The sequence below is a fragment of the Cetorhinus maximus genome, chromosome 1 (assembly GCF_964194155.1).
Source record: "Cetorhinus maximus chromosome 1, sCetMax3.hap1.1, whole genome shotgun sequence".
Taxonomy (NCBI): Eukaryota; Metazoa; Chordata; class Chondrichthyes; order Lamniformes; family Cetorhinidae; genus Cetorhinus; species Cetorhinus maximus.
The window spans coordinates 16,160,242-16,176,114 of record NC_135879.1 but is presented as its reverse complement, the minus strand read 5'-3'; the positions used below and the strand labels follow the sequence as shown (position 1 = coordinate 16,176,114).

General features: G+C 44.6%; 1 protein-coding gene across 3 annotated transcripts in view; it reads left to right on the top strand.

Annotated features, from left to right (window-relative positions):
* LOC144674594 (uncharacterized) overlaps positions 1-14,009 on the top strand; it is a 57,687-nt gene extending 43,678 nt beyond the window's left edge. Inside the window, exons 14-17 of one of the 3 annotated variants that reach the window (XM_078535935.1) lie at positions 1,027-1,149; positions 4,557-4,712; positions 12,089-12,149; positions 12,910-14,009. In XM_078535935.1, the coding sequence (XP_078392061.1) occupies positions 1,027-1,149; positions 4,557-4,712; positions 12,089-12,149; positions 12,910-12,974 (405 nt within the window). In that variant the 3' untranslated portion in view covers positions 12,975-14,009. Of the gene's footprint in view, positions 1-1,026; positions 1,150-4,556; positions 4,713-5,621; positions 5,729-12,088; positions 12,150-12,265 lie in introns of those variants that run through there. The other 2 variants (XM_078535891.1, XM_078535983.1) reach the window with 2 other exon arrangements.
* Positions 14,010-15,873: the final 1,864 nt, after the last annotated feature.

The window sequence follows — 15,873 nt, the reverse complement described above, 5'->3', positions numbered from 1 at the left end:
GAATTTCTACACCAGTGCACTGATGAACTGCTGCTTCCTGTCCCTTTCGGGTGCACAATTTCCAGGGAACATGCAGTGGGGATGGTGGTATATGGATAATGTTACTGGACTAGCAAACCAAAGGCCCCAACTAATTCCCTGGAGACATGGGCAGGATTTTATGGTCCCAGCGGGGTGGTCTGTAAAACTCACCGGGTGGCTTTCCCACTGCACCCCCCATCTTCCCCCAACCTATCCGCAATTTTAAGGGGGTCTGGAAAGGCCTGGGACCTTGCACCCTCGCCCTCACCCTAATTGAGGCCATTGCCACTTCCTGCCTGGCCTCAATTTTGAGGCTGCCGGGGTGGAGTGGGGGGAAGCCCATTAGGTCAACTTGCTCGGGTATGGGGGGAGTGTGGGGCAAGGGGCAGGAAGGTTGGGGTGGGGGACTCCTCCCCCAAGGGCGCCCTTTCCACATTCCGTGGGGGCTCCCTTCCCTACTGGCCTCTCCATCAAGACCCCCAGCTGCTCTCCTCACCGTCCTGGGCCTCACCTCCCTTCCCTGCGATGAGCCCTCCACCCAGCCCCTGCACTTATATACTCCTGGGCTCTGGGACTTGGACCAGAGCAGTCCCAAGATTCCAAGTCCTGGCCACTGCTACCGCTGGCATTGCTGGCACTACAGCGCTGCCAGCCAATCAAATTGGCAGCTCTCTAAGGCCGGACTTCTGCCTAAGTGAGGGGCGGAAGTTCCACCTCCAGCCTTGGAGCGTTAAAAGGCTGCAGGGCAACTGAGATTGGTGGGATCTCCTCACCCATTGCCAGCCACTCCTGGGGTGACTCCTCCCTAGACATTGAAAACACAGACTTTCCTCAGTGGAAGCAAACACACGGAAAACACTGTTCGAAAAATCACTGGCCATACTGTGAAAGAGTTGGCAGCTATATGTGCTCGTTTCTAAAATGGTGGCAGTACAGCATCAACAATAGGGCAGGGCTGAGGGGTAGAGCATGGCTCAGTTTGATATTCTTTGCACTGTTCGACAGCTCACAGTCCTGATCATTGAACTGCACCACCTGAAGAGGGCTTATCAGGCACTCTCCCAAAGTGTGGACTGTCCTGAAGGCAGATTATCAGCTGATTGGATAAACAGGCTACAATTAATTAAGGTTAGTACATCTCACTATAAATCTGCCAGAAATTGAATATTTTTATACCGCCAATAAGATGAAGTATTCATCCGGAATGATAATAATTCCGAAATTACTGTGTGACATTAGTGTGTGGACACTTAACATATTCATACAACATTCTTTAAAACGACATTTTAACTGAAGTGTTAAATTAAGTTAGTGCCTCTGTAAAAATCACAAAGTAATGCCATCCAGGCCTATTAAAGTCTCGCAGGAACCTTCAGATCTGCTGGTGACAAAAAAAATGTCATCACAAAGTGTGTGAGACAACCTATTGCTCCAGAAAGACAGGCTGACTGCACCAACCTCTTTAAAAAGTGGGAGATGCTAAAGTCATGAGCCATCGGTGAACGTGAAAGTGTAAGAAAACTGTGGTTGTCCTCAAGCTTCACCCACCAGTTATCTGGGCTCAGACCCTCGATTTTCAACTCCAGGTAGTTCCTGCACAGTTGGCTGCAGCAAGCCTCTGTACTTGATGCCATGGGTTGAGCAAGAGAATGCAATAACAAAATGAACAGTGTGCAGCAGAGAGGCCTAAATTCCTCAGCATCCCAAACCGGGCAAATGAACCCAGCAGTGAAAGGAACGGTGCACCGAAACCGAGAGGAGGTATTTAAATTTGGCCCTGGGTCTCACCAGAATAAATCAAGCGAGCTGTGAGAACAAATGAGGCACTACACTGCAGGTTTTCTGTCAGGACCTTTCAAATTCTGGCTACCATCAAGGCCCAGGGGTAAGCCTAGAAATGGGAAGCGATCAAACGGCAGACCAATGGAGCCGGTTTTATTTAGCAAAGCTAGGAGAGCTCCTGCTTCTTCCAACTCCCCAAAATACTAAACAATTTTCATGTTTCCTCGGCCTTCTTTCCGTGGCCTCCACCAATCCCTTGAAGGACCCAATGCTTTGGCTGCTCAAGACCCAGAAAGTCAGACACCTTAAGTTCTGACAAATGGATTAAGGTCACCGGGTCTGAAAGGTCGAAATGGGAACGGACAGGTTTTGACTGAATTAGCAGTAGCCTGAAGTCCCGTGCAGATTGAGCACAGATGTCTACGTTGCTAAACTGGTTATAGTTGCACCTGTTTTAGGCCTGTGAAGTACGCAACTATTTTAAATTAAGGCCTCAAAGTGTCAAACCATAAAAGTCTATTCAGTATAAACAGACTGGGTGGAAAGTTTGAGTGAGACTTTTGTGAATTCTACATTCAAAATTGACAAAATGTGTGTCAGCCATTAATTAGCATAAATCACAAATCTATATCAACCTACAAAAATGATGGACAAGAGAAGAGAAACTGGTCTATTAAGCCTGCCCCACACCATGACAGTGGGACCATCATAACCCCCTCCCACCTCACCACCACCCCACCCTCACAAATCCCCACCCTCCCATCCCACCTCCTCAAATGCACTCCTACAGCCAATGGAGAGGCAAAAAAACAGAAAATAACCCAGAGCCAATAAAGGGAAAAATGTCCTCTAAAATCCCCTCCAACAAACTCCCCCCCACCCCAGGCAATCCAAACCAGTAGAGGAGAACACATGGCCCAATATTACTTGTGTTGTATATGATACAATCCTTGCCCCAGCCCAGCTTCCTCTTGAAGACAGAGTTGGCAATATATTCCAAAGGCTCACTGCTCACGCGAAAGGGAGCATCCTCTTGCCACCCAGTTTATTCTTCCTCTTACATAGTTTAAACTCATCTCCCCAGGCCCTCCCCATTCTGTTAAACTGAAATAATATATCAATAGGGGCTCTGTCCAGCTCATTAATTATTTTATCGACCTCTATCAGGTCACCTCTATTCGACACTGCTCTAAACTACATAGACCAAGCTCCTTGAGCATCCCCGATTTTAATCGCTCCACCATTGGTGACCGTGCCTTCTGTTGTCTAGGCTCTAAGCTCTGGAAATACCCTCCCTACACCTCAGCCTCTACACCTCTCTTTCCTCCTTTAAGACACTCCTTAAAACCTATCTCTTTAACTAAGCTTTTGGACATCTGCCCTGATACTTCCTAATGTGACTCGGTGTCGTATCTTGTTTTATAATGCTCCTGTGAAGCGCATTGGGATGTTTTAATATGTTAAAGGCACTACATAAATATAAGTTATTGTTACTGTTGCACAGTTAATGCCAGCTGCTTTAATTTCAGTGCAACACTATTCATATATAACATTTCTCTCTAAATAGAATGAACCTTTCCCCCAGTGAGACACACCTTCACACTTATTTGTTCTGCAGCCAAGGTCAAGATAACCTTTTCTTAGTCTTCCCTCTTGGCTTGAATGTGTGTATTCACCCTTCCCTGATGGAAATGAATGGTCCCAGATGGCAAAAAATTATATCTGTCTCCATATTTATATTGGAATAAAACCTTGCACTGCAGAGCAAATTGTAGAGCTCTGTATTGTTCTATATATTTTACTGAAATTCACTGCTTTACCGGTATTCAGAAAGTTTGGAAGGAAACAACATGTCATTCGGACAACCCAATCAACTTAGGCCTGAATCTTCTGGTCGGTGTGCGGGGGTGGGCCCCACTTGCCAACAAGTAAAATGATGCGCGGTGACATCAGGCGTGCGTCCCGTCGTCACCGTGTGTCATTCCGATCTTCAGTTTGGCAGGCGCGTACCAGAGTCGGCTGTGCGCCCGCCGAACTGTCAAAGGCCTATTAAGGCCATTTAAAAACTAATTGAAATAGTTAACAGGGCTGCCCTTGAGGTTGGCGGGGGGGCAGGCGAAGAGCCCAGGCGGCCTTCGCACTTTTCATGGAACCTCATCCACAGGCATATAAAAAATAAAAATTTTTAGTGAAATTCATTGACATGTCCCAGCTCTTATGATACTATCACATGAGGGGACATGTCTGAATAATTTTCTTTTCTTCAACTTTTCCAAATCAAATTAACCTCCCTGAGGCACGGAGCTGCCTCAGGGAGATTTCTGCGCTCTTTCACACATATGCGCGAAAGAGCGCAGGCCCCAACTCTCCCTCCTCCCCCCACCTGCACAGGTAGCGCTAAGTGCTTCCGGGTGTGCGTCACACGCTGGGTAGGCCTTACTTGGCCCACCCATGCAAAATGGCAGCACGCAGCCAATCGCGGGCAGCAATTGGCTACGCGTCCACCCATACCCACTCCCGAACCGTCCGCCCGACGGGGAGAAAATTCTCCCCTTAGTGTTTTTTTTTTGTCAATGTTGAGTGCTGCATTGACTTTAATTTTGGATCATGGAGTTTTCAGTTTATGGCGTGGACTGTCTCTCTCAAATAGTAAACCTGCACTTTTATTATACTGACTCACCGGTAGGTTCCAACTTCAAGACTGTCTTGAGGACGATGGATATGTAACGCAAACTGTTTTGTTTTGTTGATAGAACGCTGTTGAAAAGATTAAAACCCATCAGGTGAAGCTAAAGCTTTTGAAAGAGGAAAACGAACAATTAGTTCAAAAGTCAAGGTGTGAATCATTGCAAAATATGGAAGAAAAAGTATTTGCGTTGAAGGAGGACATTCAAGCAAAAACACAGAAGGTGCATGAAGTTTAAACCAGGAGCTGAAGTTTGGGAAAGTTTGTGGCTGTGGTTGCTGCAGGTCAAACATCTCAGTTCCAGAACATCACTGCAGGGGGAGAATTTTACCCTCATTGGTGGGGGGGTTGTGCAGGGGCGGGCGCCAACCCGATTGGTGCCCCCGTTTTACATGGGCAGGTCAATTAAGGCCCGCCCAGCATGGCGTGCTCCCTGTGCGGGCGGGGGAGATTCCCTGAGCCAGGACCTGCGCTCTTTCGCACATGCGCGCAAAAGAGCGCAGAAATCTCCCGTAGGCACAGAGGTGACTCAGGGAGATTAGTTTAAGTTCTAAACATGTAAATAAAGAAATTTAAGAATTTTAAAACATGTCTCCTCATGTGACAGCTGGGACATGTCAATGAATTTTTTAAAACATTTTTATTCAATTTTTAAACACTTCATGAAACCTCATCCCGCCTGTGGATGAGGCTCCATGGAAAATGCAAAGGCCGCCTGGGCTCTTCACCTGCCTGCCAACCTTAAGGCTCGACAGGCAGCATTCTAAACTGCTTTAATTGATTTCTTAATGGCCTTTATTAGCCGTTGACATTTCGGCAGGCACGCAGCCGACTCCGGCGTGCGCCCACTGAACAAAACATCGCAATGACGTCGGGACGCACGCCTGACATCATCTAGCGTCATTTTACATGTCGGCGAGCGGGCCCCGCCCCCAATCACCAACCCAAAAATTCTGCCCCAGGAGTTCGTCAGGCTAGTGTCCCAAGTCCAACCATATTCAACTGCATCATCAGTGATCTTCCCTCCATCATTAGTCCAGAAGTGGGGATGTTCGCTGATGATTGCAGATGATTGCACAATGCTCAGCACTATTTGCGACTCCTCAGATACTGATGCCATCTTTGTCCATAGACAGCAAGATTTGGACAACATCCAGGATTGGGCTGATAAGTGACGAGTAACATTCGCACCGTACAAGTGCCAGGCAATGACCGTCTCCAATAAGAGAGAATCTAGCCATCTCTCCTTGACATGCAACGGCATTACCATCACTGAATCCCCCACTATCAACATCCTGGGGGTTACCACTGACCAGAAACTGAACTGGACTAGCCATATAAACACTCAAGAAGCTCGACACCATCCAGGACAAAGCAGCCTGCTTAACTGACACCCCATTCACCACCTTAAACATTTACTCCCTCCACCACTGACAGGCTGTAACAACAGTGTGTACCATCTACAAGATGCACTGCAGCAACTCACCAAGGATCCTTCAACAGCATCTTCCAAACCTGTGACTTCTACCATCTAGAAGGACAAGGGCAGCAGATGCATGGGAACACCCTCCAAGCCACACGCCATCTTGACTGGGAACTAAATCACCGTTCCTTTACTGTCGCTGGGTCAAAACCCTGGAACTCCCTTTCTAACAGCACTGTGGGTGCACCTACACCACATGGATTGCAACTGTTCAAGAAGGTGGTGAGCCATCAACTTCTCAAGAGCAATTAGGGACAGGTAATAAATGCTGGTCTAGCCAGTTTAGAATGCTGCCTGTCCAGCCTTAAGGTTGGCGGGCAGGTGAAGAGCCCAGGTGGCCTTTGCATTTTTCATGGAGCCTCATCCACGGGCGGGATGAGGTTTCAGCCCATATCCCATGAATGAATTAAAAAAAACTTGTGATTCTAATAACACTGTGGGGGAAAAAAGTCTTCTATCCTCCCAAAGTAACAGAAAATTACTTCCCTCCTTGTTTAATGTATGTTATAGAAAAATCATGGCATATTGAAGAGTCATAACAGTACAACTGGTCTCCTTTTGGCCCATCAAACCCATGTTAGATTCATGATTCTATGGGTAGAATTTAATGCCCTCCCCCATTGTAATGTTGCTGAAATGTATGTAGTGCAATGTTCTGATTAGCATACCACTGAATATGTATATAGCTCAATTACATCATCACCAAAGGAAGTGATGCAAGACAGTAGGTTGCAGCAGCGTTGATCCCGATTGCATATGCATGTGGAGCTCTCCTGTGACCCTGTATATAGTCTGTCATTGACCAATACTGTTACTATTCATCAATATGTGATTGGTAAGTTTGTGTTAGAGACCAGTGATAAAAATACCCTGAGGCGAGTTTCAAGGCATTTAATAGGGCGGCAGGGTCATGGGGACCCCTCCACTTCCCGACTCTGCCCCAATTAAGTCCAGCACAGGAAGGCTTGTGGACAGTCTTCAAGCCATCCCGTGGCCAATTGACACCCTTAAGTGGCCACAGGAAACCCTAGAAGCAAACCCTGTCAGGTTGGGGGTGTTGCAGTGGTGGACCCCTGTTCAAAGCACTCAGCGCCTGATTGAGGGACCCAGCATCGGAAAGGGGCGGGCCCTTCTGAGAGCCAACCCCCTGCCCCTGCTGCCGAACTCCGGGACCCCCATCCCACCAGCACTAACCCGTGGCCTGAGTCCTTCAGTGATCCTGGGTCTTGGATTGGTGCATTGCTGGCAGCATCCCGAGTGGTGCTGACTGCAATGGCAGCTGCCAGCCTGTGATTGGCCAGCAGCTCTTTGGGGGTGGGGGGGTGGGATATCCTTTCTTGGGGTCCTTGATCCCTGGTAAGGCCTGTCACTGCTCAGTTAAGTGCCTGATTTGCTCTTAATTTGGTGGGCCTTCCAAAAGGAGGTGACATGGGTCTCTCGCCAGCTCTCCAGCTGTCAGCCGAGACTTCTGACTCCTGCATTACTTACCACCCTGTGTGTGGAATCTGGATTGTTGGAGTTTGCTTTTAGTTTAATCCATTTTAAACAATCCCCAGAAATTCTTTGTGCTATCTGAAATTTATCTTGAATACTCCATTTAGGATTAAGGTAGAAATATTTTTATTTGATGATGATCTCAGTTCTGGAAGCTGACTGCATCCGTGTGGAACAATACAGACAAGTGAAAAGGGCACTCATTAGAACACATACCTCCACAACATTGTTAAAATTATTCAGCTCTTTGTTGAGGCTTTTCTCTGCCTGGTTGATGCTCGACAAAGTTGAAAAAATAAATCTTTTTAAGAGTTTCCATCTCTCTGAGGAGGCATCAGGCCAATCCACATCAAACAACCTGCTCTGAAAACCCTGCTCACATTTTGACAGCTGTGACCATTTGCACCACAGCAGCTGAGACAACCCACAACATTCTAAAACAATCAACAACATCCTAAATGAAACAGCCCACAACATTGTTTAAAAAAAATGTCCATTCATCTACCTCCCAATGTTAACGGATAGATCCTTTCAAAGTTTCAAAAATTGAATCTGGATCTGTATCTTCGCCAAAAGCTAACCAGTTCTTCCTTGGGCCATACCCTATCTGTGTACCAAGTTTCATCGAAACCTGTCCATTAGTTTTTGATATATATTGTTTACAGACAAATGGGGCCTAAAAAAATTACCTCTGCCATGTAAGAATTGAAGTATAGTGTTAAGAAATAGAGATAGTTAAATAAGTTATATTTGTATTTGTGGCTGTTAGAAATGAGTTTTAGATTTAATGTTTAAGTTTGATTTGATTTCTGTATTTGTGTGTTAAGAAAAGGTCACGTTGAGTTTTACTTTCACTTTAAAAGGTGCCTGCATTTCTAATGAGAGTTTACAACTGTAAGAGAAGTTAAGCAAACACAAGAGTAGGAAAACTGGGCTGTTGCCTAACAACGGGGGTCCAGAGAGTCAGGTCCCTCCCACAGACACATATAGAAGAAACTAGAAACAACAGTTTGATTTGGAAGCTGTTTCAGTTCAGTTGATTTGAAGACGGCTGTCAAGCAGAAGCAACCTAGAAGGGGCAGATAGCCAGTCCCAAGATAAAGAAGAAAGTCTCCAAGAATCCAGGGGAGTGGAACAGGAGAAAGTTCCAAGCAGACCTTCTAGTCAAGGGAAGGACAGGAACCTGGAAAAGGTCCTGTTAAGTGAAATTAAGAGTGAGGGATAGAGAAAGGCTCCAAACTTCAAGCTTAAAGAGATAAAGGCTTGTGAGAAGTCAGAAGGTCCAAAGAGGCATCTGAAGGTCTGTAACTCTTTGTTATGGGCATGTGAAGCAGTGGTGTACTGTTGACAGCTGAGTCAGTGAGAGGGAGTGCGTGGAAGAAAGCTTGAATGCATGTTGTGACCCAGGGGAGAGGAACATCAGAAGGAGAGTTTGAGACCCTGGAGGTGAACCCTTGCGGAAGGCGTCTAAGAGAAAGTGTCGGTTTGGAAGAAGATTCTAAGGCGAGTTCTTGGTAAGTGGAGATTGGAAACCCTTGCATGAAGGGCAGAATTCAGTGAGACTGGTTAGCTCACGGTCTAACAAGCATCTGGGGGGGTGTGGGTTGAGGAGAGATCCATAGCCTAGGGTGGCCTCTGTCACTTGGTTTCAGAGTGTGGTGTGTCTGACCACAGGTGGCCAATTGGTTTAAATGGACTGCACTTACTATGAACATTAGAGTATAAGAGAGCTTTTGTAACTTGTGCTTTCCTTACAAATCTGTATATACCTGTAAAGGTATAGTTGTGGGTGAAGGAGTATTTTAATATAGTTCATCTTTTCTTGTTTAATAAATGTTTTATGCTTTTGTTAAAAGTTCATTAGCTGACTCCGGTGACTCTGTTCAGTAGCTACTCTCCACGTATCTAAACAAACAAATAAAAGTTAGAATCTATCAAGCTGGGTTCCACTCTGGGATCAGGCTTGTCCAGAGGTAGCTTCAGCTGTGGATCATAACAATACAATCAGCAGATTTCCACATTATTTACATACTTACAAGATCATAGGTCAATATATGAAAATTAGCAATGTATCAATGATGTTATACAACAGATATAATAGGCCTATCAATATAACCGTAACTTGAACCTAATACAATGGAAACACTTTCATTCTTTGGTATTTTATAATCATTGCACTGTTGCAATGCTTTCTTGTTGAATTCTTTTCAAAAGTGTCATTGTGCAACACTGGCAACAACGTTGGTAAGTACAGTGATGTAACTGGCACTAGGAAGAGTGTTCAAACTGATTTGCAACAGGCATGACTTAAATCTAAATTTTGTCACAAGGTGCACAAGGTTAAGTGAAATGGATGGAGTGACTCATGTGGAAGGAGTGGGCCAGCAGTGTAAGATAGTCACTAATAAATCCAGATTGTGAGAACTATCTTTCGTGGTGAGAATCTGAAATTCACTAGCACATGGCATGGTTGAGGTGAACATCATAGATGCATTTAAGGGAAAGCTGGATAAACAAATGAGGGGATTAGGGCGAGAGGACTTGGGGTTGGAGAAGGCTCATGGGGAGTATAAACACTGACATGGACCTGTTGGGCTGAATGGTCTGTTTCTGTGCTGTGGACTTGATGTAAGTGCATCCTTTTAACACAGTAGCCTCCAAGATGACCAGGGAGTACATCATCAGCCCACTGAGCTAATGAATTGCTTACTGTATAAGTGTCAGGTTACCTGCCAGAAACGGTCTGAGAAGCAGGTGAGTTACAGAATACTCAAACATGGGCTTGTCAGTCCAGAGAGAGACAGACGTCAGCACAAAACAAGAACCAGTGCCCTCATCATGTACGTGTCTTGGGAATAGCTAACAAAACTGCCTTTAAACTGTTGGAATTTGTCACAGTTAGTCAAGATGTTGAGACTAACCAGCAACACAGCCTTAACAGCCAGGGACAAAATAAAGTTTAAAAATAGAGACTTTGATTTATTTAGCATGTCTTCACATTCGCAATAACATTCACAAACCATATGTCACTAAATATGCAACCGCCTTTGCCCAGCAGTTGCCAGCTCCACATGACCAAAAAACAAGGAGCAATATAAACCTGTATGTACGTCATTGTAGTCAGAGAGCATGTGCCAGACAGTTAACAATAAACAATGATCAAACTGTGTGCCTGCATTTCTGAAAGACTTAACTGTGCCTAAACTTTCTAGAACTGTAACAGGTATCACGGGGCCAGTTTAACAAACGCACATTGCTGGCCAAGTATCGTACCTGTCAACCTGTTTTACTGTGATGCTCTCCTTAGGAGCCTGCTTCCTTCTGAGGCAAACAGTGCTTCGCTCCTCCGTTAACTTTCTGCACAAGCACTTTGGCTGCTTCATGCCTCCATTATGGACCTTCCTGCAGACTTTCTGGACACTTTTTTTAACTTCACAGGTGGTAGCTAATCCATGTGGGGGCCCTGCCCGCCAGCTGGAGAGCTGGTGAGAGCTCCGCGTAAACTCCTTTGGGGAAGGCCCGCAATGCCAAGTGCCAATAAAGTGGCCAGCGGCTGCTCTTCCCCAGGGTCAACGACCGAGCCAAGCAGAGTACGGCTACGCTCCATTGCAGGCAACGCCACTGGGAGAGCGGTGGCAGCATCCGGTAATGCACCCACCGGAGGCCCAGGATCAACCAAGGGACCCAGGGTCAGCGAGGGGGCCCAGGCCACAGGTGAGTGAAGGCAGGATGGGGGGCCGTGTGGGGGTCAGCAGCAAGGGCAGGGCTGGGAGGGGTGGCTCTCAGCGGACAAGCACCCCGTTACCCCGTCCCAAACGCCCCCTTCCCAATGCTGGGTCCCTCAATCAGGCATTAAGTGCATTTGAACAAGGGAGCACCCCCAGGTGCTTTTCAGGCTCCCACATGGCAACTGTCCTGCCTGCCACTAGTGGTGGGATGACATTAGTTGCCCACATAAGATCATCAATTGGCGGTGGTGTGGGAAGGCTGTCCACGAGCCTTCCTGCCCCAGACTTAAATGGGACAGAGATGGGAAGGCAGCAGGGTCCCCACCTGGCACCGTCCCGCCCAATTAAATGTCCCCTCACCTTCATACACACCTTGAGGCAGGGCGTGAAATTCATATATTCACTCCATATATTTTTAACCTGTTGCCCGTATTAGTTTAAGTCTGGTGCTTTCTTTAAGCTGCTACAATCCTTGAAATACTGCAGCAGCATGCTAGATTCCATTGCCCCCAAAAATGATGGGCTCCCAAGCAGAAACATTCATAATGTTGGAAGCTGATCATGAATATTTGCCTTCCAGTGCATTAACTTTCTTATTAAAGTTCAACCCCTCAGTACACTATCTCTCCCATCATAATATCTAATGGTAATTCTCTGCCTCTGTTACTTTTGTTTGGTAGATTATTGGAAACTTTTCTCAAGCTTGTTAACGTTTTGAATATCAAAAATTCATCCAACAAGCAAATGTTTCATTATATGCTGCAGCACTGTCAGGACTCGAATGTACGAAGATATATGTACCTAAAAGCAGGATTGCCAGTAGTTCTGGTGTCCTATTTGCTCTGGGAAACTTGTCTCCTTTTTGTGAGTTCTAACAGCTTGTTTCAATGTTAGTCGGCAGCTTTGGGTATACAGACAAGACTGCAGCAGGACCAACACAAAATCCTTTTGACAGGTTTGGAGCAATTCAATATTATTCTTACTTTCCATTCATGTTTCATGTTAATTTGAGAATTGTTTGAATTCCCAGTTGTGAGCTTCATAACGCTACCAATGTGTTGTGATGCACAGATAAAGCAGCCTTGGGCATGCATCCTCAAGCAATGGGTGGACTCCATGGTTGTGAGAAAATGGGCAACGTTACGAGAAGAATGGGAGCAAGCACTGCAGAAGCTGAAGTGAAACCTGAAAAGGCCTTACACAGTGGTCTGGAGAAAATGACTATCAGAGATGCTGAGTAAACTTTCCTTCAGATGCAACCTCTGCCAATATTATACTTTAATTACTATGTCGTAGAATTATGCAGGGTCAATACATTTCTCTAACTCAACATTATATTGTAACACTAAGGAATGGATGAGTACACTGCCATTTCTCTTTTGAGACTTGGGTTTAAATCCAGACTGATGGAACTAAAGTTGCCGCACTCTGTTAAGGACTTGCATGAAATCAATGTAAGTAGTCTTAATTTAAGCCCTAGCATAGCACGAAACCAAAGGAACTCAGGAACTCTGCTCACATTGAGTAATCATAGTCAGACAAGAATGTAGACATGTGGGGCAAGTAGGTGCACCCTTCTAAAGTAGGGTTCAGGACCTGTTGTTCAGGAAAAGCTGAGGGGAGCTTACCCAGCATTTGCTCTGAATTATAACTGACCTGGAAATATTTCATGCTAACTGCATTTATCTTGATCATGAGTAATCTCACCAAAACAGATTCATCAGTGCTGGATCATGACTCCAACACCAATCATCAAGCCTTCGTTTCCAAGACTGGTTAGGATATGGAGTATGTTGTCTGTGAGTGTGGTGGAGGAAGGTTCAATTGAGGCATTCAAGAGAGAATTGGATTATTTTCTGAAAAGGAAGAATGTGCAGGGTTACAGGGAGAAGATGAAGGAATGGCACTATGTGAATTGCACATTCAGCGAGCTGGCACAGACACAATGGGCTGAATGGCCTCCTTTGCTGTACTGGATACTATCCAACTGTACATAGGATCTATCACAAGACCGAACAATCTCAAGCCTGACATATGAGACAAATGAACTACTTACTGGGGAATAGTAGCTGAGGTGGTTTCCCATTGTGTTCCTCAAAGTTTTTATAATCAGAATACATTCAGGCTTTATAGATATGGACATACAAGAGAAAAGAAGTAATACATTTATGCAAGGCACTACAAGTTACAGTTGGAACACTATGGACAGATTTCAGTATGCCATTATATGTGAAACTTCACAGAGAATCACCAACATGATAACAAACTATAATTATGAAGAGTGTTATGATATGGCAGGTGGTAATTGTCGGGCTGACCAAATCCCAAAGGGAAACTTGGTCAAGCTATCACAACAATTTGCAGTTTGTATTTTTATTATGAGAAGGTATGTGTAGTGAAGCCACAAGTAAAGATTCCACTACCACTTCTGGAAATTTTAAATGTTAAATTAAAACATTTATCAACTAAAGAAAAGAAAAACTTAAACATACAAGATTACAGTTACACAGTTAAATTTAGTCTTATAACATTTCCCAAAAGATTTCTATTTCACTAGACTCACAAATAAACACCCTTTTCAGGCAACAGTCCCTATAGATTTTTAATCTTAAAAAAATCCAGTAATATTACCTCAAGGCATCCACTGTTGCTATAGGGGAGGTATTTCATATGGGCTTCTCTCTCCCTCTTACTTGACACTGGAAATCAAATGATTGTAACAAAATCTTGCTTTCTGGAAAACAAACAAACACTTCTCTGGGGTGGCCACAGGCTGCTTACTTCCCAGATCTGTCCTCGCACAGCATACTCTTCAAGATATCAGATGGCCACCCCTCTCAGATAACTTTCAATCTTTCCTTAAATATGCTTTTTCACTTTCATCTTTAAACCCATTGTTCATAACTTTCTTTGAAGTTACTTTTTCCAGAATATAAAAATCTTTCATGTTGTCTTTATGGCTACTGCTTTCAGGAAAAATAAACTTAATAACTTTGCTTTATTCGTTTATGATCTTTGCCAGTTGTAAAACTTCCTTTTATTTCTCTTTGAAATTCAACAGTTAAAAATTCAACTCCTTATTTATCTCCTAATGCAAATTCCTATTCATGTCATATTTACTTGTATCCCATCTTATCTTGTTCACCTCCAATTCAAAATGCCTACATTTACACCTAACCCTTTTATGATTTAAACCTTTCAGTCTGACTGTCTTCAGTTTAATTAAATTAGTCACACACACACACACACACATACACACACACACAGCCCCCACAAGCCTGCTTCACAGTATCCCACAGTAATATTGGAAAAAATGATATTTTCTTTACAAGAGAGAGCTCAGATTCTAGAATTATTTCCATTAAACAGTGGAGAGCAAGAGGAAAACTAATAGAGGTTTTTTGAAATTACAGAAGTTTTTAAAATTGTGAAGATTTTTGATAGAACAAGAATAACAACAGCTTGCATTTTTTATTGCGCCTTCAATTTAATAAAACCACTCAAGGTGCATCTCAGGAATATTATAAAGCAAAATTTGACACTGAGACCAGAATTAGAGGACTGCAGATATTTAGCAAGGTTGTGTGATTGGAAGAGACTAGAGATAGTGAGTGGTGAGGCCATGGAGGGATTTAAAAATAAGGGAAAAAATTTTACAATGGAGGCGTCGCTTAACTGGAAGCCATTGTAGGTCAGCAAGTTCAGGGGTGCTGGGTGAACGGAGCTTGGTGCAAGTTAGAAAAATGGGCAGCAGAGCTTTGGATGGCCCAAGTTTATGGAGGGTAGAACATGAGAGGCAGCCAGAAGTGCTTTTTAATAATTAAGTCTAGAGATGACAAAGGCATGGACAAGGGTTTCAGCAGCAGATGAGGCAGAGGCAGAGTCAGATGAGGTAGCGATGATGCAGATATGGGCTCGGAAGCCCATCTGAGAGTCAAATAAGACCCCAAGGTTCCAAACAGCCTGGTTCAGCCTTAATACAGTGAATTGATGCTGTGAATAGTGAAAGGCTATTTCCTCTGGATGGTAAGAGAAGGTTGTTTTATGAGGAAAGATTGGACTGACTGGGCTTGTTTCCACTGGAGTTTAGAAGAACCATAGAACCATAGAAATGATACAGCACAGAAGGAGGCCATTTGGCCCATCTTGTCCATGCCAGCCCGAGGACACCCAAGTGCCCTTTCTAATCCCACCTTCCTGCACCCGGCCCATAGCCCTGCAGCTTACAGCACTTTAGGTGCAGATCCAGGTACTTTTTCAAAGAGTTTAAAGTTTCTGCCTCTACCACCAGCTTGGGCAGTGAATTCCAGACACCCACTACCCTCTGTGTAAAAAAGTTCTTCCTCATGCTCCCCCTACACCTTCTGCCACTTATCTTCAATCTATGCCCCCTGGTTCTAGAATCCTCCATCAAGGGAAACAATTTTATCCTGTCCACTCTATCTATTCCCCTCATAATTTTGTACACCTCAATCAAGTCACCTCTCAGCCTTCTTTGTTCCAGGGAAAATAACCCCAACCTACCCAATCTCTCCTCATAGCTACACTTTTCTAACCCTGGCAACATTCTTGTAAACCTCCTCAGCACTCTCTCCAGAGCTATTACATCCTTCCTGTAATGTGGTGACCAGAACTGCACACAATACTCCAGTTGTGGCCTCACCAGTGTTTTATACAAT